Genomic DNA, 20,254 nt, shown 5'->3' with positions numbered 1-20,254 from the left:
TTTTTTAAAAATAGAACTGGAGAAGATACCTGTAAAATTCATATGAACAATTTTGAGAAGTTAAACAAGTAGGAGGGACTTGCCCTACCAGAATAAAGCTATTTTACTATAGTTATAGTGATTAAGGCAGTGCAAAATTAAATGAACACATGGAACGAAATAGCCCCCAAATAGATCCAAGCCAGTAATAGCATTTGGTCATAAAAAATTGTCAAGGAAAAGATGAGCTACTTCATATGTAATGCTGTGACAATTGGATTTTCAATTAGAAAAACAACTTGACCCCTATTTCATATCATACACAAAAATAAATTACAGATTAATTAAATATCTAAATGTGAAAAAATTAGAAGAAATTTCAAGTAAATATCCTTGAATATCCTGGGATAGGACTAGTAAGACGTAAAGAAATGGACCGACAATATTGATATCTTAAAATTAAGAGACTGTTCTTAGCAAAAATATACACATGTAAAATAAAAAGTAAACTTTTGTATAGCAAAAGACATGAAAATTAAAAAAACTGTCCCTACCTGGAAGAAAACATTTGCAATGTTCACATAGACCTAAGAGTGGTATTTAAATTAAACAAGCATAAAACTCTTACAAATAATTTTAAAAATTTTAATTTTAGTTTTTTCAATTATTTCTTATCTTTTTAAAGACTATATGGATGTTTATTATAATAAAGCTTCAACTTCTTTTTTTATTGTTGTGCTGGAGGTACATTGTAGCATTTACAAAAGTTCTTACAATATATCAAATATATCATTCTTGAATTCACCCCCTCCATCATTCTCCTTTATCTCCCCCGTCTCCTTTAATTTGAATTTTAAAAAAGACAAAATAACCCAGCTGTAATATGGGAAAGGGATTGAAAACACAATTCAGAGAAGAGATCAATATGTACATGAAAATGCTTACCCTATCAGAAGGTGAGAAAACTGAAAAAAATGTAGCATCTCCGCTCACACACATCAGATTGGTAAAACTCAAAATCTGATAGTACTAGGAGTTATCTAGTGAGCAAACAACTTGCTTCCATTCTGATGAGAGATGTAAACTGAGATCACCTCTTTAGAGAACAATTGCCAAAAAAGAAGAAAGCTGAAACTGTATTCCTTCCATTCACCAAGTCTATTTCTAGACCTTAGAGATATTGTTGCACTGTGCATGAGAGACAAGAACCAGGAAGTTAAAGCTTATACTGTATGCACTGGAAAACAAATGAAAAGAATCCAGCCATCTTCAAATGAGAACAGATTATAGTGTATTCACATAATGGAAAATTCCATTGTGGGTCGACTTAATGAACCAGATATACTTTGACAAGTATCATAAGGTACAGTAGGCAAACTGTAAAACATAAAAATGTGTGTATGTATGTATATATTAGGATGCCTTTTATAGAAATGTTTTAGATCTACAGAGCAGTACAATGCTTATATGTATTGTTATGGATAACTACAAATGTCGTAAAAATATCACCACATGGATAAGCCATCATCTTACTTTTGGAGAGTAGAAGTCAAGTAAAACTCTAGAACTGCACATGTGATCATCTTGCTTAATTTTCCACTAGTCAGAACATACCTGGAGGATTTTTGTCTGTCATTAAATGGCACGCTTTAGAATGGATGTAGACACAATTATGAGTTGAAAGGACTAGAAAGTCAAGTGTCTTGAAAAATGACTGAGAAACCAAGGATATTTAACCTGGAAAGTCTACAGACATCATCAAGTGTACCATGATGCTGTTAGATGGAGAAGAATTGGACCTATGTGAGCTCTAACACCAAGAGGACCAAGACCAATGGATAGGAGAAAGATTTAAGCACAGTTTATGGAGAAATTTCCAAGCACACAAGAAAGTGTGAGAGCGCAGTCTCTAGTGGATTATGCTTTTAAGAGGGTACTTGGGTATGGTTGGGACCCTGGCTAGCAGGGTGTCTTCCAGCCGATTCACATACCAGACAGGTGTTTAAACACATCCAATGGTCGATTCACCTGGACAACCTTGAAGAACCTTTAGAACTCTAATTTGCTACACCCAAAGTATGCAGTAGACATCCTGTCTCTGCTTCAACATACACAACTAAGCAAAGAAGCACAGGACAATGAAGTACTTTCAGTTTCCTTTAGACAAATGTAAACTAAGAGCATCATTTTATCATTTTAAAAGCTTTTTGGGTTATTCAGAAGAGTATAGGCACTTATCCTAGCATCAGAGAGAGTATGACTTAGCAAAAGAGAAAGAAGAAACTGTGAATTATTAAAATGAAGTCCCATAATTCAAAAGAAAACCAAACCCATTATGTTATAGTCATAACCTAGGGTCACTTCAAGTTGACATATGTCCTGAATGCAAGAGTCATAGGACTGCCATGTTGGCCAGGCTGCTTCCTGTTCATAATTCACTACAGGATGTATTGAAACTTACAGAACAAATTATACTGATTTCAGAGGGATCCCCTTAATAAGTAAGGCATGAACCTTATTTTCTGATCAAGGTAAGGTCCGAGGCTGGTCAGTTCCAGCATTTGTGAGTCCGTCTCTCCATCTGTGAGTGTCCACAGGAGAGTTTGTCCTCAGAGACAGACTTGCAGTAACTAAGATGTTCCCAGTGTAATAATTTACACTATTACATATAATATCTTGCAAACCTGAATTCGTGAGCGGGCAAAGTAAATGGAATATCTTCTTATGTCAAATCCCATTCAGAAACTGTCTTTTTAAATTTATTACCCAAAGTAACTATTAGAGGCACTGAAAATAGTCAAAGCCTGTGTAATCAGGGCCTACTCTCCAGTTAATGTAGACAGAAGCAAATTGCTCAAAAAGGAGTTAAGAGTCAACCATAATTATTATCACCAAGCAAAGGCCAGGCATCCATCTCTCAATGAGCAGTTCACTTTGGCTGATGCATAAATTATCCACAGGGAATGAGTGTGAGATGGGCCCAAAAGGCAGTGGGAGGGTCTATTAGTCAAGTTCCTAGTTCCCAGTAAAAGAGAGTCTGTCTTAGGCAGAAAGGGCATAGCATGAAAGGATAGCATAAGGGCAGAAATCAAGGCAGCTCCAGAGGGCCAGGAACCCAATGACAGCGTAATTTCACAGCTTCCTTCTGCCACCACTACCTGCTCCTGGTGTCTCTAGTCATCATTGCCACAGTTGCTATGAGTAGACCCCAACTGCCCCTTTTTTTCTTTTTATCATTTGTTCCCAAATCCCAAGCATAAGCCTCCCACTGGGTTCCCAGACCCAGCCCTGACTACCAGTGGGTAGGGAGAGGAACTTCCAAATTGGCTATTTTCTAAAGTGGCAGCACCATTTCCCCCAGCAAGGGGTGAGGGTTCCAGTCCCTCCACATCATTGCCCATGCTTGCTATGGTGTCTTTTTGAGCACAGCCATCCCAGTGGGTATGAAGTGGTAGCTTCTTGCGCTTTTGCTTTGCATTTCTCTAATGGCGGTCAGCATCTGCACACATGCATTGTCCATTTGTATATCTTTGGAGGAATGTCTATTCAAATCCTTTGCCAATTTTTCATTGGGTATAGTGTCCCTTTGAAATGCCATTCATGTTTTAGTACTTAATAAAACTTACTCATTTCCCAGAGACTGCAAGGTTGCTCCGTCCTCCAGCCCTTCCTGCAGCGTCTGATACATTGTTGGTTTCACAGCACATTTAACACATTTGGTATATTGGTATTTGTGTGGTAGTCCATTCACATGGGCACTGTTACTGTAGGACATCTGGTGGTTGTCCTTGGGCCTTTGGTTCAGTTCAGCTTACCAAGTTAGTGGTATCTCTTGGCTTGTCTTCAAAACTCCTAGTTTCAACTGCCATCCGAGGAAAGGATGCTAATCAGACCCTGGAATCATGATTCTAAATAAAGCTGCCACCCAGAAACTATGAACGTGGAGTTTTCTTTTGTTGACTTTTATTTTTGCTCCATCCCTTGCATCTCTCCAGTCCCTTCCCACTGAAGCCTGTTAGGGGAGGGAATGGGATGGAGGGTGGCAGGGCAATGGAGAAAAGATGGAGCCTATTTTTAGGCTTGTTTTTCAGTCATGAAGTGTCATGTTCTTCACCATCACGGCTGCTGGATTAATTAGGCTGTGCTGGCAGCTGCCAGTCAGGGAGGATTGCCAGCTTCTAACGGTGATTCTGCCTAATGCTTGCATCCGTTTGCCAGGAGGGAACAGCATTCTTCCTACTATGTGGTCCTCACCTTCCGCTGCAATCTTTCCTGGCCTCTGGTGGCTTTGGTAGGAGAGGATACAGCTTCTGGAAGCTCTGATCCCTTTTTAACAGGGCATGCAAAGCTACCAGCTGCTCCCTTTCCCTTCCAGTACATGGATAGAACTTTGTTGCCATGGCTTGGGTCTCTCTTTCCTATTTCCTCTCCTTGTTCTCCCAGCCCTCTCTGATCTGCTAGGAATCAGTGCCATTTCCCAGATCTTCCCCAAAGCACGCTCAGTGCCCAGAGTTCATGTGGCTTGGGGAGAGTCTGCTGCTCAGGCAGCAGAGATGGAGACGGTGTTGGAGTCATAGATTTTGATTTAATGGCTTATCTCCAGAGATCCTTCACAGTCATTACTGACTTCTGGGTATACAGTCTTTATTCATTCAAAAAATATTTATTGAGTACTGTTCTAGATGCTGGGGACAGAATAGTAACAAAAGTCCCTGCCTTGGTAGGACTTACATGATAGTGACAGAGGGCACTGTCACTATAATAGATAAGAACATTACATATTTTAGAATGTATATCTAATATATATTCTGTATGTTTTGATTATCCTATAATATATTTTGTATATTTGCATATGTTATATAATTAATATTACATATAGGGAGTTATCTATAGGTGCATTAGATAATATATGTACATCAGAAGGTGACAGTGTTATGGAAAAATACTAGGGCATGTGAGGCCTCCCCCGTCTCCTCCCTGTCAGTCCATGCTCTTCTATTCTGTCCCCATCTCAATACCGAGGACCATTCCAGAAGCTCTCCTGCTGCAAGGCCCTCTCCCTTCTGCTCCCTCCACTACTCCCATGGGAAATCATAGAGAGGTAATGTTTAGGCCTTCTTGGGATGTTAGTGGGCACCCAGCCAGCAGTTCTCCACCTTGGCTCTGCCTCACCCTGGAAAGATGATGCTGAAACAGTGACTGGCATCCTGGGAGCTTCCCAGGCTGCTGGCCATGCTTCCCTAATGCTGTCCAGGCAGAGTTTTCCCCAAGCCTGCAGCAGGCAAGCCTCTTTCCCCAAACTCCATACAAAGTTTCTTTAAGTGGGGAGAGTGCTGGGGTCTGTGTCCAAGTTCAAGGACTCAGATTCTGTACAGTTCCTGTAGGTGAAAGCCATGGCAGCTTCACCTCCCACAGGTGATAACTCTAATCTGGAAACTGCTCATCTCTGGGTAGTACTAGGATTTGAACTCAGGCCCTTGCATACCACTTAAGCCATGCCTCCAGCCCTCTGCTCATTTCTGTATTACCATATAAACAGTCCTATTAAGAGAACAACTGTAAGACCAACCAGACAGCCATTTAGAAGAGCAAGTGAATCAGAACAAATGGAGAAAAACTTTGACTATCTCAAATCACTGTACGTGCTGCTGGATAGGAGCCACTGGTTATTATCAAACACTTGCCACACTCCAGATTTCCCCACAAAGAGGAAACAAAAGGTCAGACTCTTCCTGGACCAGAGGGAGATGAGGATATGAGGGTAGCGGGTTCTATTTAAAAACGAGTTCCTGTCATTTGAGCATAATCACAGGACAGAAAGTACCAGGGTTTAGGTCACTGTTTAAGACAAAGTCCTGGACTGGCTTTTCTGCCAGCAATGTTTAAGTTCCAGATTTCTAGTTAAGATGCTCACAATGCTGACCAGTTGAGAAAATGATATTAGACTCCATTTAGGCCACATTTGGCCTAATGGTGTTCAGATGACCTGGAAGAAATCCCAAATGAGTGGGGAACTTTTGAGATAACCTGGATTGTAGAGTACCAGAAACTTCTCATGAAGACTTCTTAGGTGTCAGTCCCAGAGGCTCTGGGAAGCGGGAAACACCTTTAACCTGAAGTCAGGTCAGTGCACACCTGTCCCACACCTCACCAGGCACTGTGACACTGGGATGTCATGAGATAAGTGAAGATGTGGAAGCTTTCTCAGTGTTGTTCCTGCTGACTTTTGAGGGCTAGATAATTGTTTGTCATGTGAAGCTGTGAGCAGCATCCCCAGCCTCTACCCTCTAGACTCCAGTGGCAATCTCTGAACCCATCCCAGTGGAGACAATCAAAAATGTATTAGGTATTGCCAGATGTCTTCTTGTAGACAAAATCACCCTCTATTGAGAACCATGACTCTAGGATCACCAATTGCCGAGTTTGCCTGGAACTGATATGCTGACACATGGGAATTGCAGTACTAAATCCAGGAAAGTCCCAGGTAAGCCAGGACAAGTTGGCCACCTGACCAGGTCACTGGTATGTAAGAAACCAAGGCCAGACACATGGCTCCATGACTGTAATCCTAGCTACTCAGGAGGCATAGATCGGGAGGATCTTGATTCGAGGCTAGCCTGCGCAAAAAGTTCACAAGACCCTACCTCAACCAGTGGCTGGGTGTGGTGCTTTCATACCTGTCATCTCAGCAACATGGAGAAGCATGTTGGATCGCAGTCCAGGCTGGCCTGGGCGTAAAGTGAGACCTTATCTCAAAATAAACAGAGTGAAAAGGACTGGCAGTGGCTCAAGCATTAGAGCACTTGCCTATCAAACACAGGGCCTGAGTTCAACTCCCAGTACCACAAAAAAAGAAAAAAGAAACCGAAGACTTTGAGGTCTTCTTTGAGAGATGTTGACACAGGCATGTGGGTGAGTGTGACACAGGTGTGGTGTCACCCACATGTTGTTTTCAGATTCCAGAAGCTTTGGCATTGAAGCATCTTAAGGTGTGAACCTTGGCAAGCTGGATCTTTGTGATCCATCCAGGGTTGATCCTAGCCCATGAGTAACCTGAGGACTTGATTAAACTCTTCTTTCAGGAAGAGAAGTCTTATTTAACACCTGGTAGTGCGTTTGAGTGACAGACTTTTTCTTAGAATTGTGGGCTGCGTGACAGTATACATCAAGCAAGTGACAGAAACACTGGGGACTAATTCCATTTTCTTTTGCAGGTTCTAATAAATCATGGCTGTAGGGAAAAATAATTTTTACCCTCAGACAAAAATGATTCAAATAATGATGTGTTCTGAAGAAATTGGGGGCTGAAAGAAGGTCTGTTAGTGGGCTTAAAAATACTTAAATAGCATTTTGTTAGTCAGCTTTCCATTACTATAACAAAACCCTTGTGATAACAAACTTGGGTAGAGAAAAAGGTTTACGTGGGCTCACGGTGTTAGAAATTGCAGTCTTTGGTGGGGAGGACCCATTGCTTTTAGACATCTGGTGGAGGTGCCAAGCGGCATGGGTGGGGATCACACTCTGCAGAACAAACTGCTCACCTCATGGCCAAAAGAGGAAGAGGAGAGGACCAGGGTCCCCCAGTCCACTTTGAAAGGCTAGTCCCAAATGACCTGACTTCCTGTCATCTCCAAAAGGCCCTACCACCTCCCAGTAACACCACCCGAGGGACAGCGCCTTTGATACTTGAGCCTTTGGGGGCCATTTAAACATCCAAACCATGCAAATGTATCGTGGCACTTATAAATATCTCCTTCACTTGGTCCAGTAAATTACTTACACCAAAAAGGTCTCTTTCCCAGACTGAAACAAGAAGTCACAGAAAATTGTAGCAGCCATCTTGGCTAAGTGATTGTTTTTTAGAGCATCTCATTGAGGAAAGGTAACTGATTAGAGTGCTCCTATCCTGCGGGAGCTGGTAGATGAAACAGCAAAAATAAAGATTCTGGAGCCCTGATCATTTATAAATAGGAGAAGTCTCACCCTGAATGGAAACTTTCCAGTGGTTTGCTTTTTCATCTTTCTTCCAGAAAGTGATTGTTACTTAGGAGTGTGGTTCTGTCCAGGAGGCTTTTAAAAGGCTATAGGGGAGGCCACTATGGTAGGGGACCAGGAAATAGTGAAGAGGTCTGGTAGAGATAAACTAGTGTGTGTTGCAGTACACAAGTGCATGGAAGCAATGCTGGGAATCTCTCTGTATAGCCATCTTTATCTCAAACTAGCAAAAACGCTGTCTTTCTTATTATCTTTTAAGTTTTCTCTTCAACAAAATCAGAAAAGAAGAGTGTGGAATAGGTTCTGCCTAGAAGCTGGGGGTTGGGGGGGTGGAAGGGTTGTGGGGGAGGTGGCACAAACAACGTATACACAGGTTAAGTAAATGTACAAAGGATAAAATGAAAGGAGAGAAAAAAAAAGGCTATAGGCAATGAATCATGGAGAGATGAGAGGATGGGGTCCCCAAGTGTTACACAAGAGAATCCTGGTGGATTTGAGGAGGCATGTGTGCAGTGTCCTCACAAGAGGACAGTGGAGAGTATGTCCCGAGGCTGTAGAGAGATGTGAGCACTTTGTCTAGGTTGAATAATGCCTTGCTTAATTTGGGAAGTGGTCTCCAATGCTGCCTCAATCCATTAAAATTACCCAAAAATACTTGCCAGTGGCTAAAATCCACCTGTCCCTTAACTGTCCATTGGCACATGCTGTGGGGTGTGAGCACAAACAGGGAGGACCCCAGGGGATGTTTGGCTCGTGACCATCTCCTGCAAACAAGCCACTGGGATTTTCCCACTTGACGTCAGGGGCTGATGGACTCAGTCATCTGCAAAAGCTACAGAAAGCCCTGTCGGGGAGCAGCCGTCCTTTGAGAAGTGTCACTGTAAGGCAAATGCACTGCTATGGCGGAGATGATTGTGGGGGAGGACATCAGCCTTAGAGCAGCAGTCAGAAGTCTTATGAGAATTTTAACACTTCTCAGTTTCTCCTTTCTCCTCAAAGCCCACCTGAGAGCAGCAGCCTTCGATTGGCACTCACCCAAGCTTGGGGGGAGCTTTGATCACCATTTGTTCTGACCCTAATAAACACCCCAGAGCTTTGGGTTAGGCCAGGTCTGGTATTGACAGTACATCCTGTCTTTTCAAAAGCTGGGGCTGGGTCCCCTCAGGAATAAGAGAGACAATTTGAGAAGAAACACCATATTCTACTGGCCTTGCCTGTCATTTGTATTCCACATCCAAGAGGGGTTTGGGATTTGGAACTCTGTTAGCTCCAGGTCTTCCCTTTCTTTGTAATTTCAGCTTGAAATTCAGATCTGCTGCTGCTGTTCTTCACCGTGAACATGCAGCCCGAAGGAGCCCAGAATCCACACCATCTCCCTACCAGACATGAGTGTCCCAAACCCAGCTGTAGGTACCACAGTAGCAAAGAAATGGTGGCCTCTGGAAAAAAAACAAAACAAAAACCCTGGTTATAGTGTTGGGGGAAATAAAATCACGCAGATAAATTTTAATGAATAATTTGTAATATTATGAGTGATATTTAAGGAATTCTTTGGGCCTGCACTGTGCTGTAGGGTTCATCTCTGAAGGAAAACAAAACTTAATTGATATTTGGTTTACAAAAGACCTGGGGACCTGTTTTGTTCTCCACAAATGGTTGTCCAGGGCTTTGCTCCACAGGAATGGCGCTGTCATTGGATTAGTTTCCTAAGGCTGACACAAAAAAATGGCTGCAAGCCAGGTAACTTAAAACAACCCAAATTTATCCTCTCACAGTTGTGGAGGTCATAAGTCCAAAATCAAGGTGTTGGATCCTTTTAGAGGCTCCAGGAGGGAATCTTTTCTGTGCCCCTCTCCTAGCTTCTGGTCTGTCTTCCACAGTCTTTGGCACTTCTTGGCTTGTTACTGTGTCATATCAATTTCTGCCACCATCTTCATGTGACCTTCTCCTCCATGTGTCTGAGTTCCAAATTCCCTTCTCTTTTCTCTTGTGAGGATGCCAGTCACTGGAGATAATGCTCCATCCTAAATCCAGAATGGTTTCATCTTGAGATCTTTACATCTCCAAAGGCCTTATTTTCAAACAAAACCATATCCACAGGTACTAGAGGTTAAGACATGGGCAAACCATTTTGAGGGAAGCAAGCCAACTCACTTTAGTCATCAAGGAGCTATGCGTTGTTCCTGCTCACATCTCCAAGAGTCTCCATGGCTCTTGTCTGTTTTCAAGGACCACTTACTCGTAAGCCTGGGTTGTTAGGCTGAACCCTGTCTCTAATATTTGCCTCTGTCTATACCCTACTTGGGTCAAGACATCCCTTTTTTCCATTTCCTTATACTACTCCTAGGAGACAAAGACTAAGTTTGCTGAACTTTCTAAATATGGCCCCTCCCAGGCCTCAAATTTTCATGTCCTTGAAGATCCAATCAATGAAGACAGGCCCTAGGAGCCTCCTTCCTCCAAACCAGCCTTCTGTCTTTATGCATTTTGAGAACTCAGGAAATGATTAATATGGTAAAGACCAGGGAGGAGGAGAAGGGATGGATGTGAGAGAAAATGCCTCAGAATTCCTCTTTTCTCTCTAGCAATTTAACCCAAAAAAAGATGAACAGTCTCTAATTGCTTTTTCTTCTTTTTTTCTTTCCTTTTAGCAAACTGCCTAGTTGGGCTAGAGCTGTTGTCCCCAAAATCTTTTATGTGACTGAAAAGGCTTGGAACTATTATCCCTACACAATTACAGGTGAGTCTTCAGTACAGCCAGTATGCCACTTGCTGTAGCAGTGGCAGAAATTAGCACCGATGACACACGCAGGGCCCTGTGGGCTCTTATGGGGAAGGACGATAAAGATCTTTTTTAGTGGTATTTCTGGAGGCTTTATCATCCTTATTTCCCCTGTGATTTGTCTACAAACAAGATGTTTGTTCTCCAGCCTCCCTACTCCTCTAAATGATTATAATTTGTATAAAAGTTTCTGCCGAGAATCCCTGCCCCCACCCCCAGCCCTGTGTCCCCAGCAACTTCCTTTTCTCTTGGAGAATGTGAAAGGCTTTAGATTACTTTCCCACTAATGCAGTGATATTAAACTCTCTGTACTGAATCACAGTGCTAGAAACCGTGACCTTAAAATTTAGGTTTGGTTCCTACCCTCAAAAACACTGAAGGATCCCACTTCAACTCATAACAAGCTCTTCAGATGGCTGATAAAAGCTGCTCTTCCACTTAAAAGATTTCCTTTGTGGTTAATGAAATGCCTACTGGAATTATTAGTCTTTAATTCTGCTCTTACAGTGCCAAAACTTGGGTTTTTAATTAGCCATAAACCTATAGGCTAATTGACTTGTTTTATTGTCCTTATCTGGCCAACCACAGACATGTCACGTGAAAGAGTTTCAGAGCTAACATGGAGACATTTAGTATTTCTGAAAATCTAATTTTTGGAAGGTTTCTTTACCACATTTTTAGTAATAGTAACTCATCAGGTTTGTTAGTTGTGTGGTTTTATGTTATGCGTGAGTGGACACTAAATCGTCATTCTTTTTTTCTTTCCCCTCTTCTCCAACTGAACATCTGGAATCAGAATATACAGTAAGTTTCATTTAATTTTTTAAATAATCTGTTTGTGATTGATGGAATAATTAGAATATTCTTTGTACTTGTCTTACCCACGTAATAATTTCTTAAAAGAAGAATAATTCTGAATCAGAAATATTTCAGTGTAGGCTATTACATAGTTATATATGATGTAATAATTTGAATGTTTTCATTTGTTCAAGAATATTAATGATAATTCAATGTACCTCGATAGTCACTTTACATAATTAACTCCTACTTGTAATTTTTAAAATCGCTTGACGACTTCATTGGTGATAGTTCACTGTAACAGAAGAACGGTTTCTAGCTAATGTTATTAAAGAGAGATGGTATTTATTGGTAGAAGGCGGGGCTTGTGTGTTGGAGAGCCTCAAAACTGGAAAGCCACGTGCAGACAATTATGCTTAGGGCACTGGAGTGGATGGCCTCTGTGCCTTGATAAAATAAAATAATTTCTTCCTGTCCTAAGAGACAGACTCTATAATATTATTATTGTGTTATTTTCATTTGGATCATTTCCCCCTGTGGCACACAGGTCGAGTATCATAATAAGAAAACGATTAACTGGGCTGTGATAAAGAGTTGGGGTTTTTATTTCAATCAAAACAGTCAAAAGAAAGAGAGAAATGAGGGGAAATGACTGATCACATCCTTTGTGTGAGTATAGCACCTGCCACAGAGTACATACGCAGGAGATAGTCATGGAATGGCAGAATGAATGCAAGAATGATAGCCAGGTAGACAGACATACACACATAGGTACAGCTAATGTGGGCTTTGGGATCAGAGAGACCTATATATGTCCTCTGGCTCTGCCATTTATAGCTGGAGTTTGTCAGCAAGGGGTCCCCAGTTGCTGTTCTTGGACTCATTCTGGCCCATGACTGTGATCTCACCTGTCCTTTGGGAATGAAAAAAATAGGAATATCATTCCAAGGTTTTCATAAAATTAAGTTTATTTCACCTCAAGGACTGTTGGCAATTATATATTATATCCCCTTATATTTGTGTATTAAATATCTTCTCTTCTATAAAATGATAGGAATTTATATAGCAGTTTTAGCCAAATGTCCCATTGGGAAAAAAAAATAAACAACAACAACAGCAATTCTATGGCAAGATAGAAATTTCAGGTTTTATTTTCTTACAGCGTGGAGGATCTTGCATGCTAGGCAAGATCTCTACCACTGAGCTACATCTCCAGCCCAAATTTTAAGTTTTAGAAGTCAGAGACCACTGCTGTAGAACACAAAGTTTACCTTTTTCGCCCCTGTTTACCTCTTTTTCTAAATTGGGAGAAGTCCCTCCTTCCTAGTACTAGGAGCAGAAGGATTCAATAATCTGATGCAGGGAAAACATTTTCTGTAGAGGGTCATATTGTGAATATTTTTGCCTTTATGTGTCCTACAGTTTCTGTCATTGCCAGAACAGCCATGGACAATATGTAAAACCAATTGGCGTGGTCATATCCACCCAGGCAGCTGACCACAATTGGCCCCCAGGCCAGTTTGCCAACCCCAAATCTGTTGCATGGGACATTGTCAACACATGGTCTGTGGATAGCAGGCAACCTACATGCTCCCCACCAGCAGCATCCTCTCCCATTTCACTGCTCTAGCCACTGCTTGATCATCAAGAGGTGGATTTTGAACCAGGTGCTGTGGCTTATGCTTGTAATCCTAGCTATTCACTAGCCAGAGATCAGGGGGATCATGGTTCAAGGCCGGCCCCATCAAAAAGTTTGTAAGATCCCCCATCTCAACCAGTGGCTGGGTGTGTTGACATGCGCCTGTCATCCCAGCAACAGTGGAAAGGGTAAAATAGGAGAAACAGTGGAAAGGGTAAAATAGGAGAATTGGCCCAGCAAAAATATCTCAAAAATAACTAAAGCAAAAAGGGTTGGAGGCTTGGCTCAAGTTGTAGAGTGCCTACCTAACACGCCCAAAGTCCTGAGTTCAAATCCGAGCACACACACAAATAAAAGAACTTTGAACTGGTTGAACTCTGTTTCTTAGACTCATTACATTAATGGAGTTATGCAAATGAACTCTCTTTAAGCCCTCATTTTCTCATTTGTAAGTGGGGAAAATGTAATCACTATCTGAAGAAGGTAATGTGAAATCTTAGCCTAGTGCGTGGTACATGGGAAATATTTCAGGGGCAGGTCCCACAGTCCCGAGTGCAGGAGACAGGCAAGAGATGGGCATTCACATGATACTGGGGAGGCAAGGTTGTCAGCTTTAGTTCAGTAAAAGTGCAGAATGTCCCATTAAATTTGAATTTTCAGATGAAGGGTTAAATAACGTTGAGTATAAGTCAGATAGTGCATAGGATGTAGTTATACTAGAAGACTGTTGCCTTGTATTTTTCCTGACAACCCTGGCAGGTGCAAGGCCCTGAGTTCAGTCCCCAGCACTGGGAGGGAGAGGGGGAAAGAGGTGACAGTGAGGCAGAACTGGTCTTAGGGAGTCAAGGACAATAAGGAAGTTTTGAGCACAGGGGCACACTGACAGACCAAGGGAAGGGAGGAGACAGGGAGTGTGTAACCTGGAAACCTGTCCTTAAGCTGACACACAGTAACTTGAAGGCCAGTCAGATGCTTGTGGGAACCACTGGAGGGTACCTCTGCCTCAGTTAGACCGGCTCAGGAAGTGAAATGGATTGAGGGGGCAGAGTCAGGGGAAATTAAACAGGATCAATAAATAAATAAATACATAACAGTCAGTATTTCAAGTGAGATCTATGCTATATATACGTGAAGGCTGGGTGTATAGTCCACGTGGTAGAGCACCTGCCTAGCGAGTGTGAGGCTCTGAGTTCAAACCCCAGTACCACTAAAAAAAATTATTTACATGATATGGTTGAAGGACAGATAGAGTGCTGTAGGAAGGAGAGAACAGCCATGTCTGGGAGAAGTAAAGGAAGACTTCCTGGAGAAGGCGGCATTGAGGCAAGCAGTCCTGAGGGACAGTGGAACTCCCCTTGCAGACACTTTCTCTACCTTAGTCAGCTTAAGCCACTGTAACAAAATACCACAGACTGGGGGTGGGGGGGGCGTGGAGAGGGCTTAAACAACAAATAGTTATTTCTCACAGTTCTGGAGGCCGCAAGTCAAAGATCAAGGTGTCAGCTGATTTGATTCCTGATGAGGGTTCTCTTCTTGGTTTACAAATGATCAGCTTCTCATGGAAGCTTCTCATGGCAAGGAAAGTTTTCATGGTGAGGACTCCACCCTCATGACCTTCTGTAAACCTAAGTACCTCCTAAAGGTACCATGCCCAGACACTGTCACACTAGGGAATAGGACTGTGACATATGAAGGGGGGTGGGGACAATTCAGTCCAGTGGGCAGATGCTATGGCTTAGTCCTGGTCTCCAGGACACCTGGAAGTTTGAATGCCATACCCGTTCTCCATAGGGAAGTCTGAGCTGGTCCTGACTAGTTAGATTTTTCTTTCTTTTTCCATCCCAAATACAGGACAGCCTTTCTCTCCATCTCCCCAGTAAAGGATCTGGGTTTTTCTCTAGCTGCAGGTGCTGGGACTCCAGTCCTGCAGTGCACACTTTGAAGCTGCCACCTCCAACACGGTCTCAGCTATGTTCCCACGCTCTCTGCCCACCCCTTGCTCTAACTACAGGTCCGCTTCTGGGATTTAGGACAGATGTTTTCAGTTGCCTCCATATTCCTTCCTGTTTTAAATACTTCTAATTGAGCTCTTTATCCCCCAGTCTCTTAATCCTAAATGCCTCTTTTTGATGTCTTTCTCAAGCTCTGTAGTCCCTGTTCTATACCCAAAACCAAAACATCCCCAAGGCCAAACTCCCAGCTAGAATCAGCACACCCTCCCTTCCTTAAGCAGCCACTAGGGCTGAAAGACTCTGGCCCAGCATCTCTGCTTAGACAGCATCAGCTGAGAGCAATGGCGAGTCTCGACCTGGGACCCCCTGGGTCTGCCTCTGACTGTCCAGCCTGTTACTTAGACCTCATCCTCCCCTCATCTGAGACAAAACCCAGGCAAGAGAACTTTCTATTTAGGCTTGTCTGGACCTTGACATTCTCCCAGTTATCAAGACATAAAAGCTTTTTCATCACTGCGAGAGACTGTGTGTGTGTTTGGAATTATGTGGAAATGCCATTTGCCCAGGAAGTGGAAAAATAGCTTTAACTCAATTATGGGAAAAATCTTAATTATACAGTAAACCAAGAACACACAAGACAATTTTCCAGAGGACAGACTGTTTAACTGCTTCCTCAAAACAGGCAGGTTCTTCTGAAGTTTGTAAAGTTGCAAAGGAAACTACCCAAGGAGACTGGCTGTGTTCCAAAGTAGTTGATTTGGAGCTTTTTCTAAAGCTAAAAATTTAAAAAGTCTGTGTTTGAAGATGGACATGAGTCCATGACATCAGTTCAGCCTCAGTTAGAAAGAAGGAGAAGGAATTTTCTTCCCTTTTGTGGGGATTTGAAGACTCAGGTTATAGTGACAGAGACCTAGCATCCTGTAATAAGAATCCATGATTGCCCCAAGGAGAAAAGGCCATGAGGAACAGTCTGCTGTCACCCAGCATTTTAATTATTTAGATGAAAGAGGGAGAAAAAGAAGGTTGTAACAGACCAGGAGAATGAAATGACTTTTTAATGAAAACCTCAAACTGTATTGAGCTGTCAGGAGAGGTGGAATTGTTCAGGGCCAACTTTCACCAGCCCTGGGAGGAGAGAAAGATGTTCACAGCTGAGAATGTGTCGTCAGTCACCCAAGGTGAACTTGAGTCATCCTTCCCAGCAGTAGCACCAGGAAGATTGAGCTATTTTTCTGGAAGCAGCTGACTGTCTTGGATAGGAATTTCCTTCACAGTCTGGACCTTAACAGCCATCCCAGTAATCTGTGGAGTGGATGTGTGCTCTGATGCAGACTAATGGCCTCCATCCCTCAGCCGCCCTCTCCACCTGCTCAAGCCTTCTCTCCCCGCCTTCCATTGAGTTCCAGCCAAAGGGCAGAATAAACTACTGAGTTACATACCTCAGAAACCAGACATAATCCTGGGAAGGATATGTTTGTTACACCAGAGTTCAAGGTCTGGTCTTATTTGGAGAGAATGTCTAGCCATCTCACAACTACTGCATACGCTAAGAGAATGAAGACTCCAGGTGTCCCTTCTTTGGGGTCAGGTAGACACAGCTCAGCTGATTAAGGAGTGACTTTTATCTCTGTATCACAACTGATTCTGAATATCCAATGTGGTACATAATTTTGGTGGGCAAAGAAGCAGGCCTTCAGGACTATGTAAGCAGGGACATGTTAGGGACCAAGCCAAATAACAAGTTGAGGGTGCCGGTGAGCCGAACAGCAACAGGCCTGAAGACCCTCATGGAGAAGACACAAGACACACCAGTTATGGCGTGAGACTCATGTTGTAAGTGGAGCCAGTGACCCAGCTCAGAAATCTTCAGGGTTCTGAGAACCATTGATGAGAGCAATCTAGAGTCATTTATAGCTGCCATTTTAGAGGGTGCACAGCTAATGAAGGAGGGGAAGGATGAACATGTTTCACTGTTACAGGACATTTCAGAGCCTTTGTTATCATAATGTACATTGTGGGTCTCCAGAGGGAGCTGTGGTATGCCACGCATCCCACATTTATTTTTCCATGGGACTTGGGATTTTGCAAGACTAATCTAAAACTTAGGGGAGTTCCAGAAGCTTCTCTTAGAGTCAGAGCTATTGTGTGCTCACTAATTATGCCCCTGGATTCCTTCTGTTCCAGTAAATGTTATTTTCTTTTTGATTTCAGTGAGCTGAAGATTAGTGTTACCCAAATACCAAAGTTTTCTGAAGACTTCCCAACAGTAATGAAAATTTGGTGTGTGTGGGGGGGAATGGAACCTCTAAGTACCTTTTTCAATCAAATTCAATTCTGTTAAACCACACACAGCAGAGGCAGCAGTACATTGAGATACAGTGGGTTTGTGTATTTACATGTATTTCTGTGTGAGTCAGCTTTCCATCACTATGACAAAATACCTGAAGTAATTAATTTATAGAGAAAAAGGTTTATTTTGGCTCACAGTTGTGGAGGTTTCAGATCATGACGATTGGCCTTGTTTGTTTTGGGCCAGTGGTGAGGCAGCATGTCGTGGCAAGAGTACACGGGCTGAGCAGAACCACTCACGTCATAGCCAAGAGGCAAAGGAGAGAGGAAAAGACCCAGGCTCCACTATCCCCTTCCAGGGCACCACACCTCCCACTAGGGCCCATCTCTTGTTGGTCCTACCACCTCCCAATAACACCGCCCCGAGGACAGTGAACGATTGCATGAGTGAGCCCACAGGACAGCTTGTTCCCAGCTGAGCCACAGCCCCTGGGTGGATCTAGAGTTGGGATCCACATCTCAGCTGGGCCATCAGTAGCGTCCATGGAGCGGGAGCCTTGGAGCAGCAGCTAACTTTGCTCCTCAGGGTCTCCTCTCCATAATGTTAACGATGTGAAATCATGTGCATCTATAACATCACTCAAGATGACTTTACCTGGGACGATTATCAGATTTTTTTTTGTGGTATTGGGGTTTGAACTCAGGGCCTCCTGCTTTCTAGGCAGGTGCTTTACTGCTTGAGCCACACCTCCACCTCTTCTTTTCTTATTTGACTATTTTCCACTTGCAGTACTGAAAACTTTAATTTTTTATTTTACAATTTACCTATGGAATTATGTTCAATTCAACTTGGTGAGACCAGAATAATACAACTAGAAGGATTTTGTGGGGTAGATTTCTTTCTGTAAAAGTAAAATGTATGTGACCGTTGGTATGCTAAAAGAGTATGTTTCAGTTATTAAGGTGAATGCAAACTCGCCCCTTTGCTTTCTTTTTCTTTTCTTTTTTTTTTTTGGTTGGTCCTTGGTTTATGAACTCAGGACCTCACACTTGCTAGGCAGGCACTCTACCACTTAAGCACTTGAGCCACACCCCCAGCCTGCCTCCCTTGTCTTTTAGCCTTGGTAATTCCTGAGTTAGTACTTATCTTGATACCTGCTTAATAGTATGTATCTTTACACCCAGACAAGTGTTGCTACAAGAATGTAATTGTTTACTTCAGAATTGTAACATTGATACTATGGAAGATTTTAAATAAGGAGTATTTATTTTTAATGAGGAATTTTCCCGGTTGGGTAAGAAGGGTGATTCTTACAGCTCTTGACTGAGAAAGGCTGCCATCTGAAAGTCTCCTATCACACTCTGTGCTTGCCTGTACTGGGAAGTCACTCTGATGTCATGCCCACCTCTGTCATTTACATGCAATCAGTTTCACCAGCTGCCGTCAGCCTGTTTCTTTACATTTTTGCCTCCCCTGGATTGCACACAGTCCTCAGCATTCACCAGCATCCTCTGCTTCTTTCTGCCCTGACAAGTCCAGCTCCGATCACACCAGCCTGAATTTCTTTTCCTTGCTTGATTTCCTGTTAGTGCCAGTAGCAGACCATCCTCCATTCAGACACACTTTCTCATTCATGTGTTGGGCTGCGTCTCCCTCCTGACCTTGCTTCTCCATGAGTTGCTGTTACTCAGCTCCATCAATGACTGAACTAATGAATGAACAGAAGCCACGGTGTCATGTGGCTGTGAGAGGCCACTGTGCATTTCATTGCTGTGGGCTGGAGTACAAGCAGCTGTGTTCCGGCTGTGTCTCCATGCTCTGCCTACCACACCCTCGCTTCCTCTCACCCTCCTCTTCTTCAGATCCCAGCCTTCTTCCTGGCCACCTTTCTCTTCCTACAGTATATATTTGGGAAGCCACTCTGATTCATCCTCATCTCTCTCATTTATGTGCGTCCTTGTCTCTCTCTCTCTCTCTCTCTCTCTCCCTCTCTCTCTCTCTTCTTTAAAACTCTTACTTTTTCTCCACTTTGGTTCCTCTTCTCACTTTTCTGGAACAATCTTCTTGCAATTTTTCCCCCAACTACCCTTTCACTCTGACCACCATGTATGGATGGTCACACATGGCCCTCAGAATCCAGAGCACCAAAGGGACCCCAGATGTTTCCCCTTATTGCCTTTGCTTTATTGCCTGCAGGTGGACTCAAGAGTCTGAGCTTCTAGCAGAGCAGGTGGACATTGACATGTATATTAAAGATCTTCCTTGCACAAAAGAGAAGTTTAGATTTTGCCATCTAAGTATGGGCAAAATTTCTATCTACATGGAAGGGTAAGAATTTCCTGATAAAGATAAAGAAAGTGGAAAGTAGTCTAAAACCTAGATACCAAGAAAGCAAAAACAAAACAAAACAAAATAGAAGTAGATGCCAACTGTCTTTACACACACTCACCACCCACAGTTTCCTATCTTACAAGCAGCACAGGCTTTTCTCATTTACCTTCTCGTGCCTCCGGCCCCAGTGTCTAGGAAGCCCTCAACTCTGGTCTTACCAGTCCTGTGGAATATTGTGAGTGTCCTGTTGGTAAAAGGCGGGGGACATTTACAAATCCAATTGTGTTCATGATTTCATCTCAACTTGAAATTCCCTGTCTGGAGGACATTTAATATGACAAAATAGAATATAGTAACAGGGAATCCATGCCATTGCCAGGGACTCCATTAGAGAGAAGGTCAAGTTCATGTGGAGTTTCATGTTCATGGATAGCAGGGAACATGGGTGGCATGCTGTCGGGACAATATGGCGTTGAGTTCCAGATAGA

General features: G+C 42.8%; 1 protein-coding gene across 1 annotated transcript in view; it reads left to right on the top strand.

The window, feature by feature from the left end:
- The window catches only part of Pitpnc1 (phosphatidylinositol transfer protein cytoplasmic 1), a 245,535-nt gene that overhangs the window by 121,193 nt on the left and 104,088 nt on the right, over positions 1 to 20,254 (top strand). The window contains exons 3-4 of the mRNA XM_074045478.1: positions 10,626 to 10,714; positions 11,553 to 11,560. Coding sequence (XP_073901579.1) covers positions 10,626 to 10,714; positions 11,553 to 11,560 — 97 coding nt within the window. The remainder of the gene's footprint in view (positions 1 to 10,625; positions 10,715 to 11,552; positions 11,561 to 20,254) is intronic.

The sequence above is a fragment of the Castor canadensis genome, chromosome 11 (assembly GCF_047511655.1).
Source record: "Castor canadensis chromosome 11, mCasCan1.hap1v2, whole genome shotgun sequence".
NCBI lineage: Eukaryota > Metazoa > Chordata > Mammalia > Rodentia > Castoridae > Castor > Castor canadensis.
This window is presented reverse-complemented; position numbering and strand designations above follow the sequence as displayed.